Source organism: Anopheles arabiensis, chromosome 3 (genome assembly GCF_016920715.1).
Source record: "Anopheles arabiensis isolate DONGOLA chromosome 3, AaraD3, whole genome shotgun sequence".
NCBI classification, from domain to species: Eukaryota; Metazoa; Arthropoda; class Insecta; order Diptera; family Culicidae; genus Anopheles; species Anopheles arabiensis.
In genome coordinates, this window is record NC_053518.1 from 91560852 (window position 1) to 91587013 (window position 26162).

At 43.5% G+C, this 26162-nt stretch overlaps 2 protein-coding genes across 6 annotated transcripts in view; both read right to left on the reverse strand.

The window, feature by feature from the left end:
* Positions 1-26162, reverse strand: part of LOC120900740 (calcium-transporting ATPase type 2C member 1) — a 53130-nt gene that overhangs the window by 15615 nt on the left and 11353 nt on the right. The window lies entirely within an intron of this gene.
* Positions 12609-14435, reverse strand: LOC120900744 (carbohydrate sulfotransferase 13-like). Of its 2 annotated transcripts, none has more exons than XM_040308168.1 (2): positions 13500-14435; positions 12609-13176 (listed from the first exon to the last, which is right to left on the reverse strand). In XM_040308168.1, the coding sequence occupies exons 1-2, from the start codon at positions 14370-14372 to the stop codon at positions 12730-12732; spliced, it is 1320 nt and encodes a 439-aa protein (XP_040164102.1). In that variant the 5' UTR covers positions 14373-14435; the 3' UTR covers positions 12609-12729. The 2 variants fall into 2 exon arrangements, with proteins under 2 accessions (XP_040164102.1, XP_040164101.1); XM_040308167.1 differs by having other exon boundaries at positions 12609-13179; positions 13500-14421.

The window sequence follows — 26162 nt, forward strand, 5'->3', positions numbered from 1 at the left end:
CTTATTAATACTTTGTTTCCATCACATCAGAAAAAATAAATGGTTGAACAAAAATACAAGAAAATCTTAAAAAAAAGGTTATACTTTCTTTATGTTAAATGTAAAATTTCATCCGTAGAAAATGAAGCTCACAACCGGCGAAAAACGTGACTGAATTAAGAATACCCTACAGGCTCTATCCATTTTGCCACAAGGTTTACACCGACAGGCAACAAATGAAAACGGGAAAAGTCACGCAATTATCATAATTTTCCGAACCAGCACCGACGAACAAGCAACAAGCTGCTTTCCTTCCTGAGTCAGACCGCAGCACAATGGAATGTTTTTAATTTAAGTTACTGTTGTAGTGTTCTGTAGTGGCAGCAGTAGAGAACAAAGAGAAGGAACATGTTTTACTTTAATTGCTTAGAGAAGGAAAATTAAACACATGACTGTGGTCTGATGAAGATAGCCTGAACAAACGAAGAGATTCAAAAATATCCTTTATTTAAAAAAAGTAATCCCAGGAATACCCTTCTTACTTGCAGCTGTACTTGGTTATATTCAGAGAAACTCAACACGAACGACATGAAAAGTCGCTAAAAACAGACAACCGAACATTCCCTTCCTCTTCGTGTCATTTTCTCGACCAAAGAAACAGAATCATTGATCAAAAAAAGGAAACCCAAAAAATTTGAATTTCTTCATCCGCAAAGCAGAGAAACATCAACGAACGCCAAACCAGAAAGTTCAATTCAAGTTGTTATAGGGAAAGATTTGCCAACGAACAAACAATGCCCGGCGAGACACGATAACTAAAAACAAAACATTAAAGAGCCTCACAGAGATACAGATGTTTCCGGAGGGGTGTCTCTCTCTCGAGAGACGAAATGAAACAACACATTTGGCTACAAATCAGTTGGTTCAACCGTCACCAACCGGCTCCTTTCGCTTTACTGGGAATTACTGTGCTGCAACTGGAGAAATTCACCCCAAAATACCTCCCTCCCCCAAAATATAAAACAAAAACCCAAGCGGAAACATCCTCGTTAAGGGTGAAGTTGTTTTTGGAGGAGACCAGCCAGGGCGGGTTTGAAGGAATTGTTTCTTCCAGTTGTTTTTATTAAGTTTATTTTCTGCTAGCTCTTTCCCTGGCTCCTCCGCTGGTGGTACGAAAAAGCGCAAATCCAATTTATGTTTTCGATGCCTTGCACATGCTTCTGGTGCTAGCTTTCTAGCCGGTGGAAAGTTTTGCCTTCCCACCAGCGCAGCGTCCTTTCGCCGGGGTAGCTTTTCACAAGCGCACAAATAAACATTGTTAATGCTGCTGGCTGGCTTTTCTTTCCTTCGATGTTTTATCTTTTTTCGCTTTCGCTAACAACCTTTGTTGGATTGTTTTTTTACAGTGTGCAAAAAATAGAACATTTGAATGATATCTCTGCTGCGAAGCTTTCGTTCAATCACCCTGTCTGGGCACCAATAAACAATGGTTCGTCCCAGTTTTCTCCAACGTCATATCCTGTTGCACTTTTCGCTCTTGGTTTTCTGTCATTAAGGATGTTTCCGTTTTTTCTTCAGTGGCATCTGTAATGGTTTGGTGGATATTTCCTTTTTTCCTGGCCATGTTTAACGGATGTACTGCACAATACGGTTTCCATGCGAAGAGTGTTGATGAGCTATTAGAAAAAGCTATTTATATTGTAGCTGCAGCTGCTGAGCTTAAGTGATTTAAAACAATTTAATATTCAACTTCAATAACGAACTGTACAACATACGATCTACCATCAATTAGTTCTATAACAAATCAAGACCATTTTCTATAGAAGTGAGCGTTCGTTTGCTGGCGAATAAAACTCATTCTGAAGCTGGCACTGATTTTCTGACAAATTAATGTTTAACGCCCTTAAGGTTTGCTTTCTTTTTCGGTTCAGTCGTCAACCACTCAACACCAACTTTGTGTACATCTGGAAATGAAAAGCTGTCCTTCTTTCCTACACCTTTGAGCGGAAAACGGAAGCCCATCCTACCCGCTTGCTGTTAGCAGCAGCTGATCCCAAGCTGATGGATGTCTTGCACATTTTTAACGTTTGCTCGAGATGTAGTTTTTGTTGCACGTAAAGCCCAGCCCTTTCCCTCGCCCCACAACGGAGCAATAGTTTTGTTTCAAGTCGGTAAAGAAGCACTGTTTGCCAGCTCGTTACCTTGTGCTGGCCCCGCCCGCGTGCTAATGGGCATCACTGACGTTGACTTCAAGAAGAAACCGGCGAGATAAAGGATTAAATGCGAACTAAATGGGAAGCGGAAGCTGGAGAAAACTAAGCTGACTTTAATGGTAGGAGTTGAGAGGCGTCAGGCGTGGATAAGAGGAAGCTAGCAGCACAAAAAAAGAAATGAGATGAAAATGTAATAAGAACAGGCCTGATGAAAACGAACGCGAGGGGCGAAGGATAAGTGCAGGGATTAAGGGTGAGCTACTCGATTCCCGCTTTGTCCACGATTCCTACTCCCAGTCCCACTTTAATAGTGAAACGACAGCAATGAAACGGTAGTAATTGCAGTTGTGGTTACTAAATTAAATGAAGCCCTTTTGCCGCACGGATCACGGTCGCATCGGGTGCACGATTGCAAATGAGCTTTCCGGGAGTCCATTTTATTTAACTACATGAATGCAATTTGTGCCACAAAATGTCGTAAACGTTTTCAGGGGTTTGCTTGCATAGGAAGAAGTAAAATGAACAGTCGCAATGAAACTCTCGAGGATTAGCGAATCATTTGAAATGGGACTCAATTTAAGATTAAGGATAATTTTATAATTATAGTGCGGTTATAATTGTTAAATCATTTATAAGCCCAAATTTGAGGTTTATCCAAAATATCGGTAATGGCCCTCTATGGTTTGAAGGTTTGAAACGCCTAAAGGTATGCTTACAGATTTTTTACACAAACATCAATGCATACTTTTAGGCGTTAGACAAAATATGTCATGTGGTATGTAGAATAATTTGAAATAATTAAATGTATTATTGGAAATGGGATAGTAGAATAATAACAAAGCTTTTAAATGGATTCATTCCTAGCATATGTTTGAAAATTGAAGCATTCATTTATTGTGTTGGCTTTAAAATTCAAAAATCCCTCACGCTACATGTTTCTGTTTGTTCAATCCCCATAGCTCCGTTTTACTTAACCACACTGTGTCAGAACTCTCTGTTGCCTTTCCTGTTATAATTTCACACACGATTTACAACGCAAACGAAGCACGGTAAGTCGATAAAGAACGTACCAGTACACTCCCGCTCCTGTAAATGAATCCCTGCCGCGGCTATTTTTTAACACACGGCGACACAAGACTGCAGGAAATAGGAGTCCTACCAGCTGAGGACGAAAAAGAAAACTCAACCACGGGAAGCTGTTTTTTTCACTAGATAATCTTCGCAGAAATATGAGTGTACGACTTCCGGTGCGGGCGTCGACCATTGCCGTTGGTTCGTTGTACCTAGGTCAGGAGTAGAGCGTCACACAGACCCTCGCACCCCCTTGGGGGAGAATTTCTGGTACAAAAGTTGCGAATGTCTCTCGCAGGGTTTATTTTGCAATTCCCGGCACCATTTGCATGGGAACAGTGGAATTCGCGGGCATTCGAGTCAAAAATGGAAATGATTACTCGGGTAGCATTTGAAACTTGCATTACAGACTAGTGTGTGAGTGTGTATGTGTGGTTGTGTACCGGTTTGAGGCAGCAGGAAGTTGGCGAAAAGATAATATCGCAAAGCAAAAAAGAAGCCAGGGGATCGTCGCCGGAATCGGAAGGATCTATTCCATGGGGGCAGCACACGGTAGGCAAAAAGATATTTTAATTAAAGTTCCGGTGGATGAAAAATTTGTTCCATTTCGCTTCCAGTTCACCACCAACAGTGAGCAGCGTATGCCTCGGAGCAGAAGGTTGTGAACCATCCGTTTCACATTTTCACGTCGACGTGGTTGAATTGTGTGCTGCTTGCCACTGGCAGTATGGTACTGGGAAGAAATTTTAGAAGGTTTCAAATTGTTGGCAAAATATCTCAATCAACTTACGGTGCGGGAGCGAGAGACACCAAACTCAGACAGACAGAGAGACAGACGGTTCGGAGGAAGGTGCTTCAAATCCGCTTGCCATGCGGGAGACCTTGGAGTAGATTTGCGCAGAGAAACGAGTGGGAAGGAGGCTGTACCTGATGAGCTTTCCGGTTTCCCACAAAAACCTTCATATTGAGTGTTTCACCGCCATGTTGTTGGGGTTTTTGGAGTATGACTTCAGATAATCTGTTGTTTTGAGATTTATAGGCAATGATGATGATCTTTTGAAGTTTGGCGAAGAATTTAACCCATCGGCAGCGAATTCAACTGCTCCGGTGGTGACTGCTTTGCGATGGTCGTACATTTCTGGAAAACATGTCGACTGTCAAACGGTAACCTGATAGTTACAGCAAATCTACCGTAAGCAAAGATCCTTAACGAAGCTAAACACATACAAAGCTTACTGGAACAAGACTGCTCTTTGTAGATATAGAACCAACCCCATAGAACCAACTACCGCTACTAGAAATACTGATAAAGCAGATATGTTAGAAGGAATAAATCCATCGGTTGGCAACCTAACCCCCTCATACAACGATGCTGCATGTGGAGTGGGACACACCGGGTACACGAGAGATTGATATCGTTTGCAACCCCCGTCAGTATCTTTAATGTTTTCCTTTTATCCTTGTACGCCTCGGGGCTTTTAAAGGTGCTGCGCGTCGTTAGCAGGTAATGCTGGAGCGGATGCTACCGTTGCTTTCCAAAATTCTGATGGATTACTATGGGCACTACCGTTACGTTTTGGTCTCTTTCCCTTACGAAACGCCAACTTCTTGACTTTACCAGGTAAGGCTGTAAGAGCTCGGGCGAGAGGGCTTATGAAGCAATACGACAAGATATGTGTTTGAGAAGCACGACCCTAACCTCAAACATTGAGCTCCCTACACTAACTCACGGCGTGCAGTTCTGACTGACGCTTCGGATTTTCGCAGATACCATCGTCAGCATAATTCGACGGCACCTTAACGAACTAAGCTGCCGCTGAAGGGAAACGCTCCTTTTCACCCAGCGTGGAGGCACGGGAAGACACAGAGGGAAAAACTCGATGGCAAGAACGCCTAATGGTGTGGTGGTGCGCACCTGTTGGTTGTCACCAAGGGCATACACATATTTCATTACCTTCATTCAGCGTGAACAGATGTCAACGTTCGGGGTTCGCCTTCTCGTCTCATCTGCACAGAACTCCAACTTCAACAGTCCTGCGACCTTTTTCTACACTAGAGCATGGTGAAATTTCAAACTGGAAATGAAGTTAACCTGAGCGTGTTTTACTTTTTTTTTGGTCACAAAAGAATGTCGGTTAGAGTCAGACTGCGAGTTGCGGTAAAGCAACGGTTCCCCGGCCATATATGGGCTGCTAAATTGAGTGCATAGATGCTGACATCTCATCACAGGGAACTGGAATTAGGTGTAATTTTCCCTTTGTCTTCTACTTATTATGTTTACTTTACATGTTCGTTTCATCGAGTTGGCGCTTCTGTACTTACTGCAGTTCGTACAGCAGCTTTATCAACCCAGAAGAAAATTATCAACCTGCCCCTACCCGAAGGGGCCAATTTGTCATCTCATTTAGGCACAAATTGTACCGACAGCGTGTAAAGCTACTCGATTATCTAACCTTCCTATAGCATGATTTTGGGAACGGTTCGATCGTGACGAGATGAGCCGCACACACATAAAAAAAGGAACGAAGAAAGCACTTTCCATCTGACAGGGACAAACTGAAGAAGGGATCTCATTTGAATATTTTATTAGATTCACGTGCGGACGGTGCGGAGAGACTTTTTTTACCACGTCGATCAAAAACATTCCATACAAAGCACAGCCCAGAGAAAGAACACTGTCCGATGTGAATGATTTTACCGAGGAGGACGATTGAAATTAGATTTCATGTAACAAACAAGCGCTGGGCAAACAGTTCTCGAGAATTTCGCATGGAATGTCATTATATTCGAGGCTAGATTTTAAGCTGAATTGATGGAAACGTGGGACATTTTTTATACGGAAAGACCGCAGGTAGTAATCATGCTTTCGAAAATATTGCATCCTGTACTGCCAAGTCTTCTTAATCATCGTCTTTTCAATTGAAAACGTAGGTGAATGTTGGAAATGCCGCCGTCATACGTTGCTCATCGAACGATGAGCAATTAAATGAAATCCTATAGCAACGTGTCACATAAAAGATGTAATCCCTGTTTAATGATAAATGTTCTTTTAACATCGTGCCTGAAAAGATCGCCTACGATGTGTACTTTGAGGATAAGTATTGATTCTGCAAAGGTCAACGTCGACATAGTCGACATTCGCCATATAAGTGGCACAGAATCTAGACGTGATTGAAGATATTTTTGAAAGAGCGAGCCCAGCAGCATCAAAAAACGTTAGCACAATGACACAAAAATGCGGCAAAAGAAATCTTCTCAATTCAATGCACTTCTTTCTGTTATCGCTCGGTACAGTCGCGAACGAACGTCCGCTTATCGTTGCAAGTAACCCAAATAACACATTCGACCCTAGGTCAGTTTTGCATGGGAATTTTATGTGATTGTTTTTCCTATTCGCCACCATAACAATAATGTAATCGACCCGATTGGGAATTTAATAAACGCAAACCATCATCGAAATCCAAGCTTCGGCACAATAACAACAACAAGCACAAGAATAAAGCTGCTGCATGTGGTAAAATAGCGCTATCAAATTTCAATTACCCTCTTTTTGGCACAGAACCGTGATTCCACACTAGCATGAACCAGTACTTAGAATCGCACCGTTTACGCAAGTTTCCGTTGCTTCTGGCTGGGAAACAATTTGAACCAGTAGAAGGTTATTATGCGCAGCCAGGTGCCGTTATGGTTGTAACACAATATCGCAAAAAGGAACACATTTGCACGTGCACGGTGTAAAGGTGCTTTAATACACAAATCCAGATAAGGGATATTAAAAATGAAATTGATTATCGATCAATACCATCTCCTCGTCGTATCCGAAACCGGCAGCCGAAGCGTGCGTAATTGCATAAGTACAAATATCCCATCTATTGTGCTATTTGATCCCTCGTTCTTGGATCAAAGCACAGCTTGTGCTAGCTAACCGCTCGATATTTGACGAGCAATGGCTCGTTCGAATGGTAATAATACTTTTGCTTCACACCTCATTAGGCAGCTAACGTAGGAGATCTCCCTGTGCGAAACAAATGAACTACACTGGTACACCACAGCACACAGCCAGGAAAAAAAGGCATATCATCACCATTTTTCCTTGCGACGGTAGGAGAGGATGATGATGATGAAGCGATATGTACTGCCACAGTTGGTGTAGTCACATTGCGAATACACGAGTAGTTTGTAATCAATACGTTACTCATTTCTCAGATTACAGCGAGGTACAGCGAGAAATGGGTAGCTTTTGAACGCATCATTACCTCAACAAAACCCACTAGCGCAAAACAAAGCAGAGAGCGAATCGATTCTTCGCACAAACTTTGTAGCCTACCTTAGAGAAGAGTGTGTGTGATCAGATTTATCCGCAGACTTGCAGACGCTATGGTTTCGTATGGAAAACTTCAGCCATGATCAATACTGGTTGAACGATCAATTCGATCGAAAATCTCAACAAGGTAACTCATTTGCATCCAAATGTTCACCGGAAGGACCACACTTGTGCTTAAATGCAAACTGAATAATTAAATGGGATGAAAAATCCCGTCTGGCATTGTTGAAGCCCCTAAAGGCTCACCAGAAGGCAGAAGAGGTCAGAAGGGGCAGAAGAAATCTAGCGCGGGACGGAAATCGATTTTCTTTATGACGACGGCGTCGTCCACCATCGTAAGGAGGACAAATCAATTTTGCTAAGGTGGTAAAATTCAATTTACATTCTTTATGAGTTTTACAATTTCCGAAATGGGATTTTGTTAATGCAAAGCACGGTTGTTGGTTGATTAAAAGTTTCGCTTTATGATGATAAGTATTATTTTAAGTATTATAGACGTGTAGAGTTGAACAAAGTACTCCCGGTTAAATAAGGCCATTCTTGTTAAAGTTTTAATATTCCTTCATCGCATGTCAAAACTAACAAATGAGTCAAGATGAAGCATGTTTCTTAGAACAATGTCTAATCAAAATTTTCATAAGCGCTGTTAATTAATCATTCATATCATTAAGTAGCAAATCAATAGTCTCCCCCTTTGACGGTTACTTTGGTGAGGATCATGGGTGCTTTACGACATCTGCTACAGATACTGAGACAATTAATACTGTTTAAGCAATATCAACCACTTAATTCTAACGAGCGCTTCATCATATTTAAAATACAAACAAGCGCAACAGACTATCATGACACACAAACCCTGTCACTTACAGGATGGGAAGCTTCCAGAGAACACAAAAATGTTCTATGTCTCCAAACTCTTGTGACACATTGATATCAAGCGAACAAGCACTTTATATAACACAACTTCAGGCGGAGTTATAAATGCGCAGCAATAAAAAATACACAAACACCAACTGTTTCGACTTCCGTTCAACAGCAGGGAATCCAACCATCGTGGTGCTCGTTATCCACTTGACGATCGTTTTTCAGCTCGTCACACACACACACGAGCGTAATGAAAGTTCGCGAACGTAATGATAAGAAATGGTTGGTGCAACATTTCTTCACTTTCACACCCCCGTCGAAAGGTGTTTTCTATTCTATGAAACAGCACACACAAACGAACGAGGGCGGGGGTCTTTTGTATCAAGAACGCAGCAAACGGAAAAGCTCTTCACCCATGCGGAACGATTAAATGGTGAACCGAAGCGTATTTGAGTCACATGAACATTCGGGTCATTGTTGGATTGTTGCGTTGGATGGGGCACAACATCAACGTCCCCCGGTCCCCGAGCACTCGAGAACTGGTTCGAGATAACTTTGCCAACACGCCATGATTAGCTGTCATCGGTTGAAATTGCTGATCGTAATAATAGACCACAGGCATCCAACGCCCGCCCCGGAGCTGTTGATGATGTGTGTGTGTGTTTTTTTGTTCTATTTTTAATGGAGCGCCGCGTTTTACACGTAAAAGCGTGACAGAAAACTTATTTCAAATCAAAGTTGTAGCGTGCTGTGTAGGATTGTTATGAGTCAAATGGTTCTAGCTGAAATGACACATGCAGAGATGTCACCTGCAAACTTTGATACGGTGATAACTTCACAACAACTTTCCTAATGTTGTTCTAAAACTAGCACGAAATGTCAACTTGGACTACAATACGATACAGAATACTACATATTGAAAAAAAAGCTCACATCCATTCTATTCAAGAAATAAAGTCAAGCGACCAATGATGCTTGCGTGTTATTTTTAAAGAATTCCGTCAGAAATGTCATTATAAAACAAACACTGCAAAAAAAGCAAACTGTCCTTGAACAACTTCGATCGTTTGGCCAACGTTGTTAGACAAGTAAAACATGGAAACGAACGACATCAATCGGATCAGGACGAAAAGCAAAAACAAACACCACAACAACTGGGGACAGGGAAATGAACAACTGTTCTATCTTTTTTGTTCGTCTTCTTTCTTTACACAGTAGTCATTTTACGTTCCGTGCCGAATTCATCGGTTTGGCTGTTGCTTTTGCCGTTTTCACTCACTCAATCTGCCCGCAACAACCATCACATAAAACTGTGTCCAATGCATTAGCAAAGTTAAAAAAAAAAAACAGCTTTTGCAAAGTGATCACAGCTCCATTCGGAGAGCTTGGAGCTTGCCGATATGCCCCTGTGCCATTCAACGCCAGAGGGGAAGAACGGTAAACGGGGTAAAACGAGAAGAAATAAACAGGCCCGTACCGGTGTTGTGTGTTGTGTGGTAGTTTGAATTCAATTCTCAACTTTTCAAGCTTGATGATGCCGGCGCAACCGACCATCGGTGGAAGCATCGAAAAGGACAAAAATTGATTGCATCGATGAAGCACGGCAAGGCAACCGGCTTTCAGGGGAATTCGCCGTGAGCAATGGCGCATTTTTCCAGGTCGTTGTATGTTTTCCCACTTCTATCGAGAGTGCAAACGAGGGTTCATGTAAAAACGGTACAACAAATTGTTTGTTCTTTATTTATTTGCATATTTTAATTAATATTGGGAAATATTATTACATTTACTACTGTAACTTACTTTACAAAATCTATTTGATCTCAAACCAGGCATCCTGCTCAGATGTGTACAACTACATGGTAAGGGTCAACACAATGGAAACAGTAGATGAAACTATCTCCCATACCGCTCCATCATCATCCTGGTGAAGAATGAAGAATGTTCCCTTTCCAACAACTCATGCGCAAGAACTTTGTTGAAAATGGTTTTCCCACATTTTCCCGACCATCATGACATAATAAAATCACATCGCCAACGCTGCTCGTTCAAAGGTGCATAGGTGCATCCCGGGATGCGCTTGGACGGTTGTTTATTTCGTCGTACCAAACCAAACAAATGGAAACTATTCACGCTCATGCAGTCCAACCCCGTTCGGATGGACGGATAGCAGTTCCTGCAGCTATGAAAGTCATCAACCGACTAACCAATGGCTTCGGACAACTGTTTCCAAACGAACCTGGTCAGCCAGCCAGAATACTACATGCATCACAAAACTATGCTACGGAGGTGTGTGGATGTTTAACTAAACGACGATGAGATGATGGATTTTGCTCTGGTTTGCCTTAACGTGCATATTCCATGTGCAAATTCCATGCATTACTGAATTCCAGCTGACTGCTACATTCATTCCGGCTTAGCGTGGCAATGCATTTCTCCATACCGGCATGCTGTATGATCAGCTTTGAAGTGAATAACTGAAATTGCACCAAAAAGATCGCAATGTGAGTGATGAGTTTTTGTTTTAGCCTTCTCATAGGTACGGAACATCATTTACTACGTCAACACGGAAAGCAATAACGCTCAATCAATGCTCTCCCAAAAATGCTGGGAAGTGTTTGCTATTGCTTTATCGCATCGTTGGACCTTCAATTATCGCTGACGGTTTTGTTTAACGAACGTGCGAGAAGAAGAAGCATTTGCATAATCGGCAGCTGGGTGTTGGATGCTTGGCTCTACCGCCGCCGCCGGTTCAAAGATGAATGGAAATTATTAATACCACCACAAATACATAATGAAATGGAGATGTAGAAGATTTGACAGTTGCGGGGAGCATTTGAATAGTCTTGCCGAAAGGAATATTAATGACGCCGTATATCATATCATGTGTAGGATGTTTTCGGAGGTGGATCTGACATATTATTGATCACAAAACCGGTTAAGCAATGAATGTTTTGATATTTTTGAATGCTTTAAGCTCTCAATATTAACGATTTGTGTACATTTCTACAATTTCTATACATATATATGCTACATGGAACGTTTCGTAGCGTAATTTTGTATGCAAATACTTCAAGGGTTACGAGCCGAACCGTGCTGCCGTGCCTGAATGCCGGCCTGCGACTAATCCGTCTCATATTTGCAAATCCCTTCCATATTTGAAATGAACCACACCTTACCGTACCCGGCAATCTCCGCCAGGCACGTGGTCTACGTCTTCCGATAGCAACGGGGCGCTTTGACAATTTTTCCGCACCAATTTGCATTTCAAGGGATTTGTGCAAAGGCAACCAGCGTCTGAACGCTAGCGATGTTTCCTTCCTGCCTTCCAAGGACGCGGATGTGCTGATAGAGAGGCTGGCTGGTGATTGTCATGCATGGAAACGATTCTCAAGTTCCCGGTTGGAACAATAGCGAGCGACACAGTGAATGAGTGCCGTGTTTCAAGCGAAGCACAAAGGAAAGCTAAACACTGGGCCTTGATAATCGGAGCGCTTGAAAAACTTTGCCAACGGAAAGTGTTTTTCCTGCGCCTTTTTTCTCTCTTACTACAATTGCTTTTTGAGTTTCTTCTGTATGATTCTTTGTCTATATAGTTACGAGAGAAGCTGAGGAGTGGGTAGATGTTTCATTTCTTAAAACGCTACAAACAAGAATCATTAAGCAAAGTTTATTTATTGTTTACTGGAGAGGAGCATTTATGACGTATCGTTTGGCTGTACTAGAAAGGGAAGAGAAAATTGCCAGAGTTACAGATTCATTACCCCTTACTTTTGTCCGCAATGGAGTAAGATGCTCCGTAGGGCCGTGCCAGAGAGCTGTGTGTAACATACGATACGTTGTGAGTTTAATACGCTCAAGGCTTTTGAGCTACTTTGAGCAATAAATAATACACATATAACAAAGTATTTGTGACAAAAATAGGTGTTAAAAGCATGGCTATGAACAACCGTCAAGTCATGTCAAGAACAAGAATATCTCTCATAGATGGCTAAGCACGGATTTGTCATGCTGAAACTTGAAAGAGGAGGAAGTCACTACATAATGAATGTTTAACACATTCATGTGAAACATACCGTGCAACATACAACACTGACCACACCACCACCACCGATACAATCTCCATTTGATAAAGTAAAAGATAGTAAATGACTGGGGCCGCATTTTTGTCCACAGTTTAATTTATTCCACAGAAAAGTCTAATAAGATAAAGCTACCAGATAAGCTAACCACACACATAAAAACATCACAGTTTCTGACTGACGTTAATGCTGCCTCTTCTTAATCAGTCCTGTACAGTGCAAAGTAATGACTGGCGTCGTACTGAAACAATCGAAAATCTAGCTCGTACCGCCGGTACAGCCGCTCGAACTGGGCCTCCGTCAGTTCCGCCAGTCGATCCACCGTGGTGGTGAAGTTCCGTTGTGCCCGACCGTTGTCACCGGGGCTGCCTCGATGATGATTAACATTCAGCCGGTATCCCTCGAACTGGGCGGCAGCATTATCATAATTATCCGCGTCGCTCGACACGTTCGCCAGCCGGAGAATGTGCGCTACGTCCCGATCGTACGTTTCCAGCTTGACGATGACGGTCGGCTCGAGAAAGCAGGGATCGCACAGATTGTAGTAAGTGTTCCAGTGTGGATCCAGCACGTTCGGGCGCCGCAGTACGAACTCGGTGAAGTCGCTAAAGCTTGGCACGGGGTAGTCGTCACCGGAGGTGTCATTCTTCTGTCCAAAGTGGACGGAAAAATCAAATCCAGAAAAAAACATACAGAACGGGGTCGTTCCACACACCGCACGCACCACATGGAATAAAAGACATTCGTCAGTACATTTTGCACCAATACCCCGTTCCGCGTTCCGTGTGTTGTAATGACCCACGAACCAAACGGGAAGTTGTTGTTGATGAAATGGACACCGGTCAGCTATTTTGTGTGTAGCTTTAACCTCCTTCCACTTCGATCGATTAATTGGTTCGAACTTCGAACAACTTCACGCTAAAAATGCGAAAACACGGCGGGCTCATAAACCAAACCATTAGTCCGTACCTCGTTGTTACTGCCTGGGGGAGTATCCGCCCCATAAACTTCCCGAAAGATGAACCGCCGCAGGTTGCGATAGTTATCGCTCTGCGGTCGAACGATCAGATCTTCGTACGCGCTCACGAATCGATCGAACGGATCACGCACGAGCAGAAACCGCGTCACCACCGGTGGTTCCACGTTCTGCTTCATCCGCTCCACGTCGGCACGTGTCGGGACGGGATAGTACATGCGCGTCAGCCCCTTCATGTCGTGGGCCACGCTGTCGATCTTTTCGCGCGGCACGCCCGCCCACCGGTTGAACTGATACATCCAGCTGCTGGAGGCAACCTTGCTGATGGAACACCACAGTAGCTGGTGCTGCGGTTGGTAGAAGTAGTTGAAGTACAGATAGTTGGGCCGGGACGTGCGCGGATTCGGCGCGGTCAGATTGCCGAGTGCACGGATCGTTTCACACTGTTCCAGCAGATGTTGCGCACGGTCCTGCATGATCTGCTCGATCGACTGTTCGTAGGGCAGAGGCCATGGGAGCACTAGCACCAGTATTGCACAAGTCACCAGAAATCCTGCCACCGACCATCGCACCACACTGCCCACGGTAACCTGCCGGTTAGGAACTGCGATGCTACTGCCACGGCGTCGGGCAGAAGACGTTCCCATCGAGCACTTCCCCAAAAGCACGAGCGCGCTTTTGGAATCTCCAAAAGTGCACGCGATCGCGCAGGAAGCGAACGAAAGAGCGAAAGAGCGTGTTGGTATGCGATGCTTCTTCACTACGTCCCGGGACAACACTGACAAGACCGGTTCGTGGCCGTTTCCGACGGCCGTCAAATTCGTGGTCCGCCGTCTCTCCCTCCCCACAGCAAAACAGCTGTTCATACAATGGAGATCCCTCCATCGCCCTTGGTCCTCTCCTCTTTGACGACTTGCCCGACGACCAAACGAATGAAAAAGAGCACCAACACATTAGCCCGGGGAGCCATTTTCAAGCCAAATCTATAAACAAACGTCCCCCAGGCCAGGCCAGTCACAATATGTGTGGTAAGCTGCTAAGCTCGTGACAAGGTGGGCAAAGTTGGGGTGGGTGCCCCTGTGTCCAGAAAAAGCTCTCGTTAACGTTATTCAAATCGCGCTAACGAACGCAAACGATCACCAAGACACGATGACGACGACGGGGACGGGTGACAATCATAATAAAAAAAAGGCGCTCCAACACTTTGCTCCCATCAGGAAAAGCATGTGGTGCGATATCGATGATGATAGTTGCTTTTTTTTTACTTTAACTTGCTATCGGCCTGCTTTTTTTGGCGTGCTTTATAGACAGCTTTTTAATGGATGGATTTGGAAAAAAGAGACACAAATCAAATACTAATTGATGAGCAGCCAAATAGCATGAAATTAGGCAGCACAAAAAGCATCGAGCACGATAAAGTACCACTAACATCAATCACTATGCGCGAGCTTTGGAAGTGATTTTTTGTCTTTCGTTTTAGTCCGATTGAGCCAAACAAACTCGTTATTATTATTGTGATATTCGCCATTTAATGGTAGAGACATGTTTTTCTTCTCTTTTACTTCTGTTGAAGCGTCAACAGTCGTTGAAGTTCATTACCGATGGGACAAACCTGGAACAACAAGGTAATCGTGTCGAATTCAATGGCATTACAAGGCAATTCCAATTAACAAATTTCAGGGTGAGCTGTGATGTGATGTGGTGATAAAAAGAGTCTAATTTTTACTGATAACAACCCATCAGAGCGCAAGTAGTGGAGATGTTTGGCATTTGTTGTAATGATTTGATTGGTAGTGTCTAATGGACAACGGAACAATTGCAATAGCCAAACTGAAAGTCGACATTAAGTTAATACAATATAACCTCATAAATTTCTATTGTGCATGGCGCTGATCCTTCGGAATGTATTGGAAATTTACAGAGAAAACTTAAAGGAAACTTATGCACGCAAGTATCTAAAACCTATAGTTGAGCCATAGTTTGATTCTTATAGAGGGAGCCACTATGGAAAAATCTATTAAACATCAACTATTGAAGTTGAAAAGCGTGTTGTGTAAGCATTGGAAAAGTGTAAAAGCTATGATGCCATCTTTAAATCATTGGGCTCAAAAATGATCTATTTCATTCGCATGAACCTTACTATAGATACTATTACCTATAAGTCCTTCTGGTAGAACGAAAAATGCACTGCAACTTCGCCACTTCCTTTCGTGCATCAAGACAACACTAGCGTCTTGCCTCGAGCAATAAAGATGCTGGTAAATTATTACCCACAAAACAATTTAATGCAATACATTAGAACGGGGCGCCTTTCACAGTGATAATGTGATTTTCGATCGGAGTTCTTAAGCAGCATGCAACCACCGCCATCATCAGCCTTGTTGAGGTTGGTAAATTGCTTTGGTAAAATTTTATCCACAACAGACAACGAAGACACGGTAAAAAACCACCAGCAACCAACAACAGCCTGGGGAAAAAGGGAAACCATGTCATTGCTGCTGCTGCTGCTGCCTTCACGAAATGTCGCCTATTCCGGAGCCTATCGAAAGACTCGCACACCACACTAAGTGGAAGGCTGTTTTCCCACGGTTGTTTCTTACTTGCAGCAAGCTCCAAGGAGTAAGTTTCTGGCACCGATGCCAAAGAAATGTCGTCGAAAGCATCGTACCGTACGTACACCATATTCCATGGAAGTAGTCGGTCCCACAAGAGACTTCGTTATTGTTTGCAAGGCCGGGGAAGTGCGTGCAGTGTGGTTCTTCTCGGGAAGCGTCTTCGAGCACTTGTAACTTCCTGTTGTATTGTTATTGCCGGGTCTCTCGCTTTCTGGTGTGGATCTATAACGAGCCAGAAGCAGGACTTGCCTTCAAATGCGAAACTTCTAACGCTATGGAGTTAACCGGTTGTTGCAGCCACGGTGACGTACATTGGATGCTATTTTCTCCACAGACACACAGCGAGTGAACGTAAATTCGATCCGAAAGGATTCTATTGTTTGTACCCGCATGCTGCAGCTGTGGTTGCTTCGGGAATACTTAGCGAACAGAGTCCCCCCCAGTGCATTAAAGGTATTTGGGGACGGTGGAGCGGCCGGCTTTACTGCCGGTGTGAGCAATAAATCTTTCACATGAGATTTTCCGGCCAATTTTCAAACGGTGGCGAGGGAGTTGGGTGAAAGTGTGCCTTCTCTTGCTGCTGCTGGTGCTGCTGCTACGTACGGTAAATATAGCACCACCAACAAACTCGAACACTTGGGAGTACCATTCCTGTGGCCTGGTGGTGTACGTCTTTTCCAGCTGCAAGTGGGACAGGCTCTAATGCAACTTGACGCACACTTTGCTCACTTTAAACAACGCAACCAACATACGGGAGGAATGAAGGTTTTAGCTGGATTGTACAGAGAGCACAAACAAACCGGGAGATGTACGACCATGTCGCTGCATCGAATTGCTAGCAGTAAGCTGATAAGCAATGAAAAAGCACCGGCAGAGATGCGCCGGAACTTTACGGACACATAATTGATTTTAAAACAATCCATTATGCAATAGAGTACGAAGGACGGACTATGTGGACTAGCGTTTGCTCGAACGTGGAACAATTCGATCCATCACAGAGCGATCCAATAAGACTGCTAAGCTTTGGAAATTTGCTGGGCATTTGCAGACGCTGCAGGCATTTTGTAACACTACACCTGCAGTAGAAGTTCATGTTTCCAGCACATTGTTACAGGATTTCCAGTGGGTTTAATTGTGAAACCAATTCTTACCCTAGCCCGCAACGTCAAGCGATAACAGCAGCCTACCGCACCCACTCTTAATGCCCAGATGCTCTTGCGCTCTAATGCATCTCGCAAGCCTCATCAAGCTCGCCTGCTGGATTCGCAGTAATAATGCGCGCGCTCTGTGCCGGCCACCCCACTGCCAAAACGTGCCATTTTCGAGCGGGCTAATGCTAACAACGGCAGCGCAAAACCTCCCACCACCCCATTTATTTACAAAAGCACCGCAAGCAAGCGGCTCTTATCTTCGTTAACTCAGGCACAACTTTTAAAGCATTTGCCCCAAACCCCCTTCCGAAAAACTCGCCAAACGGATGGAATGGCGTTGGGAAGGATGATGCCCAAACGGATGATCTCTAGCGTGAAAAGCTGTCGCACTGTCGGTGTGGCGGTATGTGTTTGCCGAGCCTAGTTTGTAAAACGTGTGGTTGTAGGGGCATGAAAATTCAATTTCCACAAAAGCAGCACTGTGGCGTCACGATGCATCACGAACTACAGAGCTACAGGACGGGCGCGCACGGGTGTTTGTTGTTTGACATTCGCTGCCAGAAGTTTGTGTGACTTTTTGGACTTTACAGCAGGCTTCGGTGCATCCACGAGATAGTAGAGTGCCAGTCAACAGGGCCTTTCTACTTGACATGCAGCTCTCTGATGCAGCAGAGTTAATAATTGCAGCTTAGTTGGAACGAACTTTGTCGTCCTAATTGATCCCTTATGATGAAGAGGAATAATTATACTAAACTACAAGTTGAGCAAGAGAAATGATGACATCTGACAGGAACAGATGTAGCACTAACGTGTGTAGCAAACGTTGATGACAAATGTCAAAATAAACAGTCATGATAAGCAAAGACCTCATTCACATTCGATTGAAGTTGAGAAGCAGAATCAGAACTGATAGATAGGCGGGGTAACGTCTTGTCAGTCTACAATATTTCCCTTTTCTATGCATTGCTGAAGAAAAATCAAATTCGAATTAAACCCCACCATTCACGACACAAAAGTGCGCACAAATACCCGGAAACGGGGCAAAACGCTCAATTATCTCAATTACCACTTCAATTACCCGGTAGAACACTTACAGACGTCCTTTCATTATTGCCTGTTGCTAAATTCTCCTGTTGCCAGGGGAAAAAGGAACCCAAAAAGATGATCGTTTCTTCTGCAATCTGGCATCGTCGTGTAGGAATAAGCTTTTTCCCCTCCGGGTTCCGGTCATCAAGCTTCCTCCAATTCTAGCGTCCAGAGTCACCAAACGTGAGTGATGTGTAACTTCACAATCAGTGGCACAATTCATCATGCTCACGAGCACGACACACACACACAGAAATGACATCGGGTGAGGGCAATTTCGATTACGATTGCACATAAATCACGTACCATGACATGCATCAGGAAATGAATTCAAAAACGAGAAATGAGATCAAAAACAATACGAACGAATGGGAAAGCGGAAATCTATCATCAAGGCGGTACAAGCTGGCGAAAAGCATGTAATTCTTTGTTGAAATAAGTGGCAAAAATAAAGATTTCTTTGGGCAACCTCTTTAAAGCTTCAACGAGTTCTCGAAATTTGGGGAAAAAGAACAAGTAATGTGGAACTTATTTCGTACGCTGCTGTCGTATACATTTCGTACCCCACAAAGCAAACCGTTTTTCTTGAGATTATTTTCCAAGCGTATAAAGCTTTCGTGTGGCTTTCCAGAAACCTCTCGGTAGCTTTTCCCTGTTCTTTCCCTTTGCACGCTACCTTTTGTTGTACTCTTAATCCATCATTTCAGCGAACGAATGGGAAAAGGGACGTCGGGTTGGTCAATCGAAGCAGCAACACGTTCCATTACGCTTTCCCCGGAACGTTGTGTAGATTGCGAATGAGATGGAAAATGGAACACAATACACATGCACACGTTGGTCACGGGGACACGCTGTTGGTGGGTGTCGAAAATGGCCATATACATGGCGTGGAGACGAAGGGATCAGGAAATTGATTTTCCCATTCCGAACAAAAAAGCTAAATTTTTCATCCTTCAAATCCAGTTTGGGAATTTGATTGGCAAAATGGAACTAGAGGAGCAAAACGAAAAGTAATCCTAAAACATCTGCACCTTTTCTCGAATGGAACTTACTTACTAGATGCTAATGTTTCACCTTTTTCCCTTCTCAAACATCTAACACAATTTGAAAGTTAACCGCCGAAAAAGAACGCCAACCCAAAAAACCTTTCACACTTTAAGAAAAACTTTACCTGAAACAGATTCCACGCCACGTCGGTCGTAAATCAAACGATTGTAAGCATTTTCCAATGCGGACAAAAATGTTCATTCCCAACTTCTCCATCACTGCCCACCGCCCGGTACTTCACACTTTTTTTTTGCGCCACGAGTGAGCGAGCCTGCCACCCCGAAAGGCTAAAAGGCCAGAAGGGACAAGCAGCAATCCTCTTTTGGGCGATAAATTTTCCTGCAGTTGGTTTTTCATTAATTGGACGATTTATCGCCATTCACCCTGATGGGAGAAGGGGGGGAGAAATCGGACGGCGCGAGAAAAGTTACCTTCTTGGCGAGATTTCCATCCGTCGAAAAACGTAACCGTTAACGGTTGATTTACACCATATAAAGCCTTAAACAATGGGGATTGGTTGCTGGTTTGTTGGGGAATGGGACATGTCAATGAGTTGATGTAATTTAAAAGCGCAGCAGACAGCTAATTGAAATTTAGTTGATCAATAACGGACAGGCTATGCGCTACGGTGTGGAAAGCAAGAAGGTGGGAGATATGCTGAGCTGAAGAACTGTCTTACAAGAGGATCAACAGCTTCTTGCTTCCCACTTACACCTGGATTTTCTAGGGAAGCAACTTTAACAGTTGACAGCATTTGAAAGGGAGATATGGTTAGTATAAGGTGAGTAGAAAAGTTGTGTCTATTCAATGAGTTAGAATTATATAATATTAAACATAAATTAAATGTGAAATGTATGTGTATGTATATACCATTTCTTGGCGAATTTTACCGTATAATAAGCTTTTTTAAAATTTAATATTAAAGCAACTGTAACTCATTTGCACACCCAACACAAATCCAACCCCCATCGGCAAAGTGAACATCAAGCAAATCAAGAAAACCGATCCCCCAATTCCGTTCCGGGGAAACCCATTCAAACTAGCGCTTTCGTGAAATGGAAAATGTGGGACACGGAAGCGAATGGACACGCTTATCGCTATGGCCGGAAAATCATACCGCACCGCTCCACTACCTCGGGGGCCGCTTCTTTTCTGCGCCATACATCGAGTCAAACTTTTCACGTTCGTGCGCTAGAAAATCCACTTTGTTATACGCAAATAATACGCTTATCGTGGGTAAATTATCTTGCCCCTGCTGCTGCTGCTGCCGCTGCCTACTGTTGGCGGGAGTGCGCGGGCGCCATTATAGCGTTTCGAGGAAAGGCCTACTCTAGCGACAATCCGGACGGTTTGACGGTATATGCAAATGTTACGATGATAAATCCCACTTTACTACGTTTGGGGAAGTGTAGACTGGCAGTCGAATACTTATATTCCAGGCTTTCATTTATTTTAATATTTTTCACGCTTTATTGTACTTAAAAGTTGAGTACTTTTATAAGAAAGCAAACTACATATTAAAGGGTGTACAGTTATTAACTTGAAATTGGTTAAATAATCTCAGATGCTTGGGAAGAACAAAACAAGAATGAATGTTTTGAACATAGAATTTCACTACCATCAGAACGAACACATCACTTCAAGGTAATTAAATTCTTGTTTGGCAAACATAATCCTATGATAATTCAATTTAAATTTAATTGACTTGTTGGTTGTGAACAATTAAGGCACTGATTTGAGCTTAGAGGATCACAAGAAAGTGACTTTCTACTTCGAACTCAAATACAGCCCAAAGCTAATAAATCAATCAACGAAACGCTTCATCAATTTTGATTAGGACAGACGCACGATGGACGCTTCCAACACTTCATCAGAACTTTAAGCTATTAAAAGCCCGTCTCCTCCCAAACTGCTCCAGGATGATGCCAGGACGAGCGCGCAGCGCCGAACCGAATGCGGAGAAATCGATACGACAATTATCGGCTGTCACATCTCCAACCAAAAAGTGGCAATTTTCTTCCGCGAAATGCCAATTAGAACAATTAGGGCGCTCGCGCGGACGAAGGACAACTTTAAACACGGCAAACCAAACGCTTCAAATTAAAAGATATATATAAACGCTCCTCTCCACTTACTGCCTTTATCGATAGTAGCCTTGATAAGTAGCGCTGTTGTGAGTTTCGCCTGAGTGACTACTGTCGAAAAATGGGAAAAATCGTGAAACAACATGGTGCGGTGGGGCAACATAGCCAGCGCCCATTTTTGCAAAGAAAAATCGACCCCCATTACTGGCAGAGGCAAATGTCAAGATAATGCGGCAACGGTCGTCGGAGCGATATGACAGACAAATTTAATTAAAAAGTCTGCGGTTTACCATCAAAGGCAGTATCGTAACGAAGCATTGGCTTTCCACCACATTTTCCATCCCTGCCTTCCTTGTGGTGATGGATGTACTGATAAGGATAGAAGAAACGAGACGCGAAACCGGCATTGATGGCATAGGATTTTTCTTTTGCACCCATCAGGGAGATAAAAGTTGTAACTTTTGAGTAAGTCTTAATGTTTACTTTACGATTGACTTTAGCTTGTTTTGAGAAGGAAGTGAAATGCCATTGATTAGCTGAGAAAACAGGAAAACTCGATGTTTGCTGAGTGTGGCGCAAAATGAATTAAATAACTTTTGAGGTACATTTGCTCAAAATCATCTAAGGATGAACAACCAGTAATGTGTGCGGAACATAGAGACATACCATGAAGTAAGCAAAGAATAACACGAGGAACAATCATCCCGAAATTACACAACATCTCTCTTTCAAAAAGGCCAATGGGCAGAAGTTGAGATTTGCATGCCAATTACCAATCGCCATCATTTATTCTTGACGAGAGCGACCCTCCTCTCGACCAAGCGATGAAGTGTTCAACCGAACGGCAACGCGCTCAATCAATTACCACCACTCGAGGCAATCGGTCTTCTATCGGTTTCTAGGCCGCTTCCTCGCTTCCCCATTGTTTGCGATGTACGAAAAAGGTCCTGCCGGGGACGACCGTGACTAATCCTCGAACTGCCGAAAAAGGACAACCATAACATGCGTGAACCACGGCCAAAATGAGATTGTGATGAGGTACTAAACGACCAGAAACCATGTCGACACGTGTAGAAACCCACCGCCCCCCCCCCCCCTTTGTGATGCAATGTACTTATCGCTGGGTTGGGGAGCGAAAGCTGGAAAAGGGACACTCGGCGCAAAGGAACACAAAAAAGGCGTTAGAAGCTTTTCCGTGAATTTACCTCCCCTCGATAATCATACAGTGATTGACACATTTTGTGAACATTCCGTTTGAATGAATTTTCTATGTATACCGTAGCTGGATAAGGATAGATACTACAGACCAAGTTTGACATGTAAAGGTCTCAATCATAAAAGAAATTCGTCGTCAGTTGGTGCTATCAACAAATGGTCCTGCACTGTATCTTGCCAGACAGATCATAGAAAAACTCAACACTCCACTCCAACCAGACATTATTTGCAAAGCATCTTTCGCCCATTGTACGCCCATTGGGAAAATCAACAGGAGCGGAAAGAGTTAAATCCTGCTGCTTGCACAGATGAACGTTCATGTATGTGTCCTTTTGTGGGACCGCACAGTTTACTTCTCCCGTGTCCCTAATTGAACGCATTTCGTGATCAACGAGTGAGTGTTTTGCATCAGATAATGCGCACACTCGCAAGGACAGACGCCTGGAAATGGGAATGGGACGATGGAAATGGAAAACCCTTACCAAAAAAAACCGACCACCACCAACCGGCAAGTGGGGTAGAAAAGCCGGCTTAACGATAAGTGTAGCGATTGTGTTCCGGCTTGTTGCACAAATGGCAAGCAACTGATAATTTCTGATCCTATTAGTTTCCATCGTTTCCAGGTTGCGAAAAGGGTTGCAGCAGTAATAGCTGTGCGATTGTATGTGGGTTGAATGTTAAAGGACATGTGACTACAGATGCTATTGAAACATGATTTATAAGTAATACTAATTATTAACCTCAATATCATCACTTCTCAGCTCAACATTCTTTTTTTCTTTGTTGTATGTACAAACATCATTAACAAACTCCAATCTACCTTTGCATCAACAATCCTGCTCACGCAAAACAATGTAATGAAAATGAAAACTTACTTTCAATGTCACGGTGCTCGGTACGATGGTTTTCGGTGTACATCAAAACGCAACGCGGGCACGTAACGTTCAAAAGTACACCGCGCGGCAAACGTGCGCACACAAATGATCTGGAAAATCGATTAGAAAATCCACGCAAAACATAAGCCACCCTTGCTGCTTCTCCCTCGAATCGAATCGGAAGGTCGGAGAAGCACGTAAATGAAAATGGAATGAAAACATTTAGCACTATATTGTTGTGCTACCGACGCACCAACCGACCGACCGACCGAGTCGCTTTTAGCAGCGAAAAACAACCGATGGAGATTATTAGCCACCGCGAGAACGTTACAACATGCGCGGTGTGGTACCGGTAGCGCGCTGGAAAGCAATCAGCTTAATAGAAATTTACATCCAATCGCCACCGTCAGTGGGAATGGCCCTCCTTTGCCGGTCGAGGGTGGCGCGAGGCCCCGTTACATCGACCATTACATCGCGAAAACTCATCTCCGCTTCAAACACACAATGTCAACAGACATTATACGCATCCGGGTTAGAAAGGAGGCGCAAAGACCTCCCCCCCATTACCCCTGCAGGGGTGGACACGTTAATGTTACACTCATTTCCCAGCACTGTTTTTTGCGTTTTTGTTTGGCGCAGTATAGCTTACTCAATTTCCCGCGAGAGCTGCCTTTATTTCGGGCACCACAAACTCCGCATGCTACTTGATTTTGATAACATTCTAATAATACCCTCGAAAATCCATTTTCGCTTCCACAAACAATGTTCATATTGTGGGGAGGAAAAGAGAGCAAGGAAATACACTCATACTGGGGACAAGCCTCATTCCACCCAAGGATTTCTGCGGAACTCAAGGTTAGAAAGACATTCTCGTTTTAGCAATCTTCGAGACACCCCATATAGCGCACATTTTTGGAGCACATTTTTTGAGGACAGCATAGTACTTAAACCAATCCCTACTCTCCCTACCCACCTACTACCAAATACCAGGCAAAAATCTACCCCCGAGCAGCCAACAGGGGGACGACACATTTTCGATCCGGGGCGACATATATTTGTGACATTTTTGGGGGATTTTATGCAATCATCCTGCCATCATGCAATGCTAATATTTGACAGTGTTGAGAAAGGAACTTGATTCGATGCGCTACAAAGTGTGCATACCTTCAGTTTTTGTGTTCTATTTGTTGGTGTATTCTTGTACTGTTTCTTTTTGTACGAGCGCCGAGCTTTCCACAAGAAGCACGCCACATGCTGACACTTTAGGTCCGGCTGGGTTTGCCATTGGACATCCTGACAGCAGCAGAATCTATTTTCATTCCAGTATGCTTCACTGTATGGGTAAGAGATACCGGTAGCTATTAAGGCGAAATTTTCCGCTAGAGGGCGCACGCTGTTCAAAAACTTATTTGACAAGTCAGTGTAACGTTCGAAAGCGGTCTGAAGGCTCTATCGTGACAAGTAGTGTGTTTCACTCCACACTCACTTCAGCAGGTGCTTGGTGGTCATGGTGTTCTTGCAGGGATGCTTCTCTAGTTTGCTTTTTTTGGGGGTATTTCCAATGAAACGGAATAAGTACACTGTCATCGCATGTCAGCAGGTTTGCAGCGTCATTCGGTTTGACGTGTAGGTATATAATAGGCGACCCAGCGACAGCGATGAAGATGGGCAAGCAACAATTTTCAACAGCGCGTGAATGATGTTTCGATTGGCGAAAGGTGGAACAGGTCTTTAGCTTTGTGTACGATCCTCGTGGGGAGTGTATGCATTGGGAAATATTATAAATGAAAGTTATAAAGGATGTTAAAAATACATTCATGATATACATTTAGACAAACAAACAGTGAGTAATCAAGTGCAACCGAGAGACCATATTTCGAAGGAATTAAATTTCACAATGGAATTTAAGGATGTCTGCAAATCATTGCTACCTCTTGCTGTAAAACGAAACGCTACTAAAATCCAACCCGGTCTGAGCAAAAACTGCAACCCACAGATTTCATCACCATTTCCACAAACAAAGAACTGAATTGAAGAAGCGAGAGAAAATAAAGGATACTCCTCGATGTGAGTCAAGCTTCTACGTCAGCAGCTTGGGAAATTCGTTTTATTTCGTTCCCGTTGAATCATCTCTGCACCTAGCTCTAGCTGGGGGGGAAATTGGCCCCAAGGCAAACGGGAGCGAGAAATTAAAATGTCGTAATAAAAATTTTATACTATCGCTTTTCCCGTTCCTGCCCCACCCCTCCCTATCCCTCGTTCTGAGCCGGAAAATAACCGGTTGTGGTTGTGGCAGGATTTCACTATACCGTAGGCTTAAGCAAGAGTTTCCAAAAAAAAAGGAAAAACCTTTGAGATCAACCGGAAACCCGGATCCGGAAAATAGGACCTTTCCGCCATATTTTTTTGTGTTATTTACCTTTTACCTCTTTACCTCTTTTATTTTCAACCCACAATTCCAATGAAAGCACTGAAACCGCTAATAGGAATTTTAAAAGGAAAACAGAACACACATACAAAATAGGAAAATGGATTCTACAATGAACGAGAACGAGATCGCACATGCAATTTTTGGATTTTTCC